General features: G+C 42.0%; 1 protein-coding gene across 2 annotated transcripts in view; it reads left to right on the top strand.

Annotated features, from left to right (window-relative positions):
• Positions 1–4,410: 4,410 nt before the first annotated feature.
• TMEM26 (transmembrane protein 26) overlaps positions 4,411–9,562 on the top strand; it is a 45,545-nt gene continuing 40,393 nt past the window's right edge. The window contains exon 1 of one of the 2 annotated variants that reach the window (XM_027062080.2): positions 4,411–5,318. In XM_027062080.2, the coding sequence (XP_026917881.1) occupies positions 5,128–5,318 (191 nt within the window). In that variant the 5' untranslated portion in view covers positions 4,411–5,127. The remainder of the gene's footprint in view (positions 5,319–9,562) is intronic. The other variant, XM_027062079.2, reaches the window with a different exon arrangement.

The raw sequence follows: 9,562 nt of genomic DNA, 5'->3' as shown, positions 1-9,562 counted from the left end.
GAAGAGAAAGTTAGGAAGCTCTATCAGAACATAGATGAAAAAGACAAAAATGGAAAATATAAAGCATTCCAGAAGGAGAAAACAGAAACAATAGGGAAGAAATTATCAAAGAAACAACAGAAGATCAACTTTCCTAAATAAAGAAACAAGACTAATCTGTAGGGTAGTGTAAATGGAAAAAGTCCAATATCTATTTACACACATTCAAATGATAAACATTCCAGGGATTTGAAAAAATCCTAATAATTCCAGAGATTAAAAAATACTTATCTACAAAGAGAAGACAATGAGATGTACATGAAACTTCCTATCAGTAATACTGGATTCTGAAAAATAATAGGTGTTCTCGAAGTTCTGAGGAAAACATACATTGCATATGAAAATTACATTGAATGCTAACTACATATTTTAAATATTTTGTGTTGATTTCAGTTTTTAAGACCAATGCAATATATTTAATTATACCTAGGGAGCAGTATGTTGTTTTCATAGACAACATCATCTCTAACAAAATTTGGGAAGTAGAGGTGGAGTGAAGAAGAAAGAAAATATTGTGGGAGTATCAGACTCCCCAGCTTTCAAATTTTGTGAGTTGGTAAATTAAGAAACAGAGAAATATAAGGTATACTTTAAAAGATATAATTGTAACTGCCAAGAAAAATGCAAATGGAAGGTGTTAATTGTGAACAATTTCTCTGGGGAGTGGAAGTGTACTTTCCTACAGTGTATGATTTTTACCATGCATCATGTCATATACATACATACATGTATACATACGTATGTATGTATGTGTGTATGTATATGAATGATGTCTAAAGACCAAAATGGAGTCAAGGGAGGAATGAACATTAATAGGAAGCTGTGGCTTTTGAGACCCAACTGCAGCTTTGGTGGCTTCTGGAGGCAGATGTGATTTTGGATTGCATTGCTGTTTGGAGGCCATAATTGTGCCTACAATGTTTAAATAGTATCAGACAGGGTCATCTCTAACACTGTAGAAATAGGATGTGTACATATCAGCCAAGGGACGGATGGTCCTAGATGCATCAGTCAATATGCCTGCTGTGGCCCTTCCTCCTCTGCTCAAACTGTCCTACCCAGAACCCCATGGTGAAGGATGATGAAAGCAGCATCAACACCGGGCTTTGCATTGGAATGGCCAATGATTGAATTACAGTCCATCAATAGCCTACTCACTGGTCCAATGTGTGGCCTGGTAACTAGAATTGAAAAAATTCAGTGAATTCCTTTTCTCAGGAGTTTGAACTCAGAATGTGGAGAGATTGCTTGTAAGTGGACAGTGGCAAAGAGTTGCTGTGAAAAGGTCTATAAACTGCAACTAGGAAATCCCAGAGCCCCTCCAGTCCACAGCTATCCTACAATTCCAGTTGCTCAAGCCTCTATTGTACTTCTGTGCTTGATTTCCAAGGGGTTTCATCTCCTTGTTAGACCTTGTTAGACCTTCCAGTAACTACTCCTTTTACTTGAGTTAGCATGAAAGAGACTCTTCCATACAAGCAAAATCACTCTAATTGACAGAGAAGCCTGACAACGGTTTCACTTTGCATTCAGAAGGCAAGAGAAGTGTGGCGACTGCTGTCCCCTGGGACAATAGGGTGAGCTGGTTCCACTACATGCAATCCAACTCTATATCACAAGAACTGGGTGTATGAGGCTAAGATTGCTTTTTCAAGAAGAGACATTTTGGGCGCCTGGGTGGCTCAGTCGGTTAAGCGTCCAACTTCGGCTCAGGTCATGACCTCGCGGTTTGTGGGCTCCAGTCCCACGCTGGGCTCTGTGCTGACAGCTCAGAGCCTGGAACCTGCTTCGGATTCTGTGTCTCCTTATCTCTCTGCCCCGCCCCTGCTGGCACTCTGTCTCTTTCTCAAAAAGAAATAAAAACCTTAAAACAATTTTTTAAAAAAAGCATCAGACTCTTGACTTCTGCTTAGGTCCTGATCTCATGTTTTGTGGGATCGAACCCCTCATCAGGCTCTGTGCTGACAGTGTTGAGCCTGCTTGGGATTTTCTCTCTCTTCTCTCTCTGCCTCTCCCCTGCTCATGCTCTTTCTTTCTCAAATAAATAAGTACACTTTTTTTTTATAAAAAGAAAGAAGAGTAGGATTTTTTTAAATTGCTTAATTTTTTTCTTTTTAAAAGATGTGTGATCTATTTGGATTGGAGATCTCAAGATAGTTCTCAAAGCCTCCAGTCTTCTAAAATGAGCCTAGGAACAATATTTTTTTTAATAACCTTAAAGTTATATTTAATGACAATTTTGTTTTTCAGACCCCCAGGTAATGGAACTTAGACTGAATCTAAACCTTCAAATCAAGAAGCAACATAGATGTTTGGAAGCTAGCAGAGCAACTCCCTTCCTTGTTAAACCCTTCTCCTGGAGCCCTTCCCAGGAGGCTTGAGAAAGAGGAGAGAGGCAGCCAGGCCCTTCCATCCTCCCGTGAAGACAAAAATTTCACAGAACATGAACATCAAGCAGGGCCACTCTGTGAGGCTGATGGAGTGAGACAGAAGTAGGATCACTGGGCAATTTTGTCTGAACTCAGACAAAATATGAACATTGCCCAAACCATGGAACTGACTTAACTGACCCCTAACTAAATAAGCTTTATTAAGACACCCCATCATAGAATTAACCCCACTTCCTGGGAGCATCCAATTAGAGTAGCGCCCCACTTTCTTAGCTGTCCTCAAATCACTGAACAGAAGTTCAAGCGCTTCTTAGTGAGTCCTTTCTAATGCCTTCTTCCTGAGATGCCCTCAGTTCTCCCCAGACTGTGCTCTCTTCCCTTCAAAGAGCAGTAAACCTCATTTGTTCAGCAACAGATGTGTTCCTGGTGGCATTCGGCCGGGATTTGACAGGCCTTGCGAGGGTCACATTCGTTGCTCCACTCTGAGTATTAATTGTCTCAGATCGTCAAAGAGCAACTCCCAGAACCAACTTTCTTGGTCCAGGCAAGAATCATCAGTGATTACCAAGCACGTCTTAGCTGTCAGGTTCTTTGTACGGATTGACTCATTTGATCCCCACAATGGCCCTATGAATTGATGAGTTTAGTACCCCATATCCAGATGAGGAAACTGAGGTACAAAGTTTATAGCACTACTAAGTGACCGAGCCAGGAGTCTAAGACAGCCTGCTGGCCTGGCTGTAGGGCACCGGGGTCCACACCCTGCCCCCCACTGCCCTAGTGCACAGTGTTCTTGTGTGCCACTGAAGAGTGTGAGGTCACTGGTCACTGTGCTATCCGCCTACAATGAAAAGCACTATAATAAGCGATCCCAGAGATTTCACTGCTGGGTTCCCTGGAAGATATGGAAGAATGCACATCCACAGGATGAAGAAAATCTTCCTAATAACAGTTAATCAGAAATAACTGAGCTTCTAAGCAACTGGATTTTTTTTTCACCTAATGAACACATGGATCATAGAATTCAGAATTTGCAACCTAATTTTAAGAAAGGTATGGGATGATTCTAAGTTGAATAAACCTAACCAAGAAAAATATTCTTTTGTGTTTTTCTCTCAATTTTACTAATGCAGTTGAGAGAACATTCCTGCTTGGTAGTAACATGACTACCATTTATTTCTTTCCCCAGAAAGAGGGGTGCTGAGGTACAAGAGCCTTAGAAGGCAGTGGTTAATACTTAGTGAGATTTCAATAACTTAGCTTCATTTTATTTTAGTTTTGTAATTACCTTCCATCTATGGCCTACTATACTGTTTTTTTTTCCATTTATGAGTGATATAAAGTTTCATTTAAAATTATTTCAGTATAAATTTGAGTTCATTTAAATAAAAATGTAAAATAAATAGTGATACAGGTGGTAGGAAACCAAAACAGGAAAACAAAAATCATGGGGCACCTGGGTGGCTCAATCCCTTAAGCATCTGACTCTTGATTTCTACTCAGGTCATGTTTCCTGGGATCCAGCCCTGTGTTGGGCTCTGCGCCGGCAGTGTGGGGCCTGCGTGGGATTCTCTGTCTCTGTCTCTGTCTTTCTCTCTGCCCCTCCCCTGCTCACACTGTCTGTTTTTCTCAAAATAAATAAATAAATAAATAAATAAATAAACTAACAAACTTAAAAAACTTTTTTTTTTTTTAATCATGAAGGTGTTTTGGGAAACCCTGACTTCAGTGTCCTCTTCGCCTTGGATGCTGGAACACCAGAGTTTAATTCATTGGTCATTGATCTCCAGGGCGCAGTTCCCAGCTGCATGAATTTCTCCCTCCAGTCCAACTCCTGTCTTTATCTTCTACCTCCTCCTTCACTTTCCCCTCTGTCTTCCTGTCTTACTACCCTCCCTCTTTCAGATGAAATTAGTGGAGGCGGGGGGGGGGGGGGGGGAGAGTAGGGACGACTTAATAAAGAACATCCCTTTGCTTTGGTAACACCGTGCCCAAAGACTGCAAGTGACCTGGACCACCTGCCCCCTAAATGCGGTGCGGGGAGCTCTCAGAAAGCCCCGGCGGATTCCCTCCCGTCCCGTGAAGTTTTCATTCTCCAAGCGGCGCAGGAACAGCGTTTCTAAAACTGCTTGGACAGCGGATTCTTTGGCCCTCCTGGGTTCCATCTCAGAGTCACTGTGAGAGCGTGTTCCTGTAAGAAGAGTGAGTGAATTACACCACTTCGGCGGAAGAGCCAGGGAGCAGATGCCGCAGATGTGGCCCCCTTCCCTTTCCAGACTCCGTAGCACCTGGACCTTCACTCCCCTCCAGCCCTCGGAGAGTTTGGGGGAAGCCCCTGCGGGTGGGATGGGCTTGAGGGCCGGGATGGAGCCTGACTCCCGGCATTGGGAGGGCAGTGGGCAGCGCTGGGGAATAACGCCCCGGACCTGGAGCCCCGGCGGCACAGCCCCAGACTTCTTGGAAAGCCCAACAGTCTAGACGTGCTGGGTTTAGATTCTCCCCTCTCCGAGAGTTCTCAGGAAGTTTGGGGGAGGGGCGAGCCGCTGTCTCCCCTTCGGGCGCGGGAGGCTGAGCCGGGACTGCGGCAGCGGCGGGTCTCCAGCTGTCACGTCCCCGCCCACGGGCGGGCTCCGGGGCTCCCGAGAGGGGCGGCCGGGCGCGGGCGGGGGGCGGCGGCGGGCAGAGCGCGCGGGCCGGCATGGAGGGACTGGTCCTGCTCAACGCCCTGGCCACCCGGCTGCTGTTCCTGCTGCACTCTCTGGTTGGGGTCTGGCGAGTGACCGAGGTGAAGAAGGAGCCGCTGTACTGGCTGCTCGCGCTGCTCAACCTCTTGCTCTTTCTGGAGACTGGGCTCACCCTCAAGTTCAAGCGCGGCAGAGGCTACAAATGGTGAGCGCACCCCGGGAAAGGGCGGGCGCGCGGAGTCCCTGGGCGCTGTGCCCTACAGCTCGCGGGCAGCCCAAGAACCCATCTCCCCGCAGCCCGCCGATTCCTTACTCGGGTACGGACCCTCTTTGTCCTCGCCCGGAGCTTCCAAGGAGCGCGAGACCTTGCGCATCTCTGGGACCCGCCGGAGTACCTCGCGGTCCCAGGGCTACACAGGGAAGGCTCAGTCGCTGCCCGGTGTCACCCAGTCTCAGGTTTGGTAACTTGGAAGATATGAAAAAAGAAAGGAGGCGCTTGCCTGCTCTACAGAAGGTGCTCCAGAGAGGGGGAGTCGTGCGGCAAGGGGGTGTCCATGTGCCCTGCTCCCTGGGGTGTGTCAGTGTGCATTCGCATGCAGGTGTGGGGATGGCTCCAGAGAGGGGGAGGTGTGGGGCAAGGGGGTGTCCACGGGCCCTGCTCCCTGGGGTGTGTGCGTGTGCATTCGCATGCAGGTGTGGGGATACGTTTCGCTGGGCACCAGCGACTTTTGTGAGAGCTTGTGTGCATAGAACAATCTCCCAGAGTGAGAAGTCCCTCGAAGCACTTCTGTGCCTTTTTGCTTCCTTTAGCCGGGGGCCCTGGCATGGCACCCGCTTCAGGTGTCCTGGTTCCTTCGGAGCTTGGTTAATGGTAAGTTCATCTTGTCAAAGAAGGGTTGCTATGCAACCTCAACCTGCAGGAACTGCCTGACGTTTTATTTGCTCCCTGAAGATTTGAATGGCAATAGAAGAATTGAGAAAAAGATTATTTTGCCATTTACAAAGAGTTTCCACCTCCATCCCTCCACTCCCAGGAGGTTTTCATCCCAAAGTTCTCCAAGTTAGGCCTCTTCCTATATTAATTTTTAAAAACTAAAATTATGGTCACATAAAAATTCAGTAAAATGTTTGCTATACATTAGTAAAAACAAAGCAAAAACAAAACAAAACAACAAAAACCATCAGTAAGTCTGTGTTTTCATATGTCGATACTTTTAAAAATACCTAATCTACAAGAAAATGTTATTAGTCAATTCAAATGTTACATACACGATGGCATTATAGTTAGCCACCAAATTAAGGGGGAAGAAAACCCCTCTCTATAGTTTTATAGATTAAGCTGCAAAAGGCTGTGTATTTCGTGACAGTTCAAGGATGAGATCCTGTTGTCTCTTAAGATGATGTGAATCTTGCTTAAATTTTCCACTGTTGAAAAATTTCTGGAATTATCAATGAGAAAATTATTCAAGTAGAATCCTAATATAACAAAATAAGGATTGGAATGTTACTATCCCTCCCTCTCACTATGAACAGCTTATTAAGCAGGAGAGATTTGAGGTACTTTCCAATGTACCTTTTAAGAACCTCAAAAAAAATGGCATTAGCTTCCCCCAATAAGCCTTAGGGTTAAAGAAACAGAAGTGGAGAAAAGTGTTCACACAGCAGGTCATGTGAGATTTATTTAGTTTTTTACTGATCAGTTTTAAGATGCTAGGGTAGAAAATACCTTCTGTAACAGGAGCATGAGGTCTGAGGCTGAAAAGTGTTCCATGAAAGATAATCTTGTCACCAACTATCACAGCTTCTGGGAGAAATGTCAACCTTAGAGGAAGGACCAACTCAACCAGCCCTAAAATATCCTCCCTCAATATACTCCCTCCAAATATACTCCCTCCAAGAGTAAACCAGAGGCCTTAGCTCATGTGAAGTCAAAATTCCTCTTCAGTTGTATAGAAATACTGTAGCCAGTTGAAACTTTACCTCCATGTCTATACCATCATTGGCAGCTGATTCAGACTGGTATGTAACTTACCACTAAGAGAGGAAAGAGATTGGGGCAAAAATGGGTGATCGATGTGTAGAGTTAAATAGGGAACTGGGGACGTAGTCATGTGTGGTCTCAAGATCAGAAGAAAAATGGAGTAATCTGGGCTTTCCCACTTACTTGCTTTGAGGCGTTGAGCAAGTTACTTAACCTCTCTCACCCTTAGTTTCCTCATCTATAAATACATGTAGGTTGTTATAAATCAAATGAAATAGTATATTTGATAGTCAATGAATAAAAAAGGAGTGTTTTTTTCTAGATCCTAGGGTTTTTCTTCTTTTTCTTCTTATTATTAAAAAACACTTTGTGTCAACTGGACACATTTTCTGTCTGTACAAGTCCAACAACTTTACTTGAGGGACTGGCCAACAAACCATTGATTCAGAATCAAAAAGTAAAAAAAAAAAAATTCTCACCTTCATTTCAGAACAGTCCAATGATGTATACTGTGTATTATAGCACTAATTCAGAAAAATTGTGCTGGCTCCATATCCAGACTAATATTTTAAAATAAGCAAAGAAAACAGTAGATTTGGCTTATAAAATTTCAGGAACAAATGAGTCCTTATAAATAATGTAAATAGAAATGTGATTGATAATGCTTTGTTCTACTGATCTTACCAAATGCTTTGTTCTATGAGTCTGCAAATGTGGTCATTTTTTGTGGTGGACAAAGTTCACACACTATTCTGTTCAAAAGGAAAAAAAAGTCAGAAGATGGGATGCTTAAAAAATATAGAAAAATATAGAAAATTATCCCTGATATAACATGGTAACAATGAAAAAGGATTTGATTTGGGACATATTTCTTTTCTGGGCTGAAGTTTTCTGAGTAAGGCAAGGCATAGTTTTTGTTATATTTGATTGTTAAAAACAGTTTCAATCAGAAAATCAAGACTGATGAAATAAAAAAAGAGATAGTACATGTTATGACAGTGTCTATATCTGTATACAGGAAAATGCAGATCTATCCATCTATCCATCTATCTACATGCAGATCTATATGTTATATGCTTTTTGATTCATTGGCCTTACATTTTAGAATCTACCCTATAGATCCAAAAGTACTCATATGTAAAGGCATATGTACAAAATATTAATTTCCATTTTGTACGTAGAAAATAAAGCTAAAAACAACCTGATTATCTATCATGACTGTTTGAAAAATTGTAATATACTCACACTATATATAGTTTACTGGTATTAAAAATAATGAGCTAGAGTTTAGCTATTGACCTAGATGGATGTCTATGGTATGTTGTCAGGAGAATAAAGTTACAGAATTATATGTATTATAGGCTAAATTTTTAAAAAACTTGTTAAAGAATTATCCTTTGTATCAATTGAATACATTATCCATTTATAAGTCAAGAAGAAGAATAAGAAGATGAATCCTTCCCATACTTAAACTCAATCAACCAATAAAATAATGCCTGAATGGTAGATTAAGGTCTGTATACACAAGAGGTGAATGATTCTTTTCTGGAACATCGGATCCATGAAGCTCCATTAGACTACTCAGAGCTACTTTGAACATTGTTCTTTTTACTAAAATCTGCATGTGGCCCCAAGTAAATCAAACTTACAGAAATCATGGAATGATACATTGAGCTATAGAGGAAAATGTGAACAGTTTCCTAAAACGTAGCAAACATATTACACTTGTCCAAAGAATGTTTCTTTAGCTATCCTTTGGAAAGGAAACATGGCACTAGCACTGCTGAGCTCAGCTGTCAGGGGACAGCAACATTACATCAACACTAATAACTTACAGTTGGACAAGTTTAATGTGTTGGAATCCTATAGAATAGAGAGGGCAAGCCAACGGACACATCCCCTGTTAAGCTCAATAAATGTGTAGAATTCGCTCCTTTTCACTTGGTATTTATTGATTTCATGTGCATGTTCACTTATATTTCTTTAAGATGGAGACTAGTATCACTTGCTGTATTGTTTCTTGATTTTATTCTCTATGGTCCAGTTAACAATTCAATAGATCCATGAATTACCATTTAGGTAAAGTCAAGCACAAGACGATGTTTCTGTTGATTTTTTGCCACTACCGATCAGGTATTTTTCAAGGGTTAGAGAAATGACCAAGATTGTGACAAGTTTGAAGCCTGTTCACATGAAAGCAGGAGGTATCTAAGAATAAATAGAAATCTAAGTTGAATTTATTGGTAAAAGTACAGAATTTTAAGCACTGAGCTTTCTTCCTCAGAATCCTAAGCATATAAGGTAGATATAATTGAGTTAATAAAATACCTCACTTATTTGGTCACCTTTCTTCATTATCTCTCTTTCCTTTTTCCTTTATTGAGTTTAATCAGATGTCTGTTTGTTGAATCACCTAATAAGTACATGCAATACTATGCTAGACACTGTGTGAATAGGCAAAAGAAACA

The sequence above is a fragment of the Acinonyx jubatus genome, chromosome D2 (genome assembly GCF_027475565.1).
Source record: "Acinonyx jubatus isolate Ajub_Pintada_27869175 chromosome D2, VMU_Ajub_asm_v1.0, whole genome shotgun sequence".
NCBI lineage: Eukaryota > Metazoa > Chordata > Mammalia > Carnivora > Felidae > Acinonyx > Acinonyx jubatus.
This window is presented reverse-complemented; position numbering and strand designations above follow the sequence as displayed.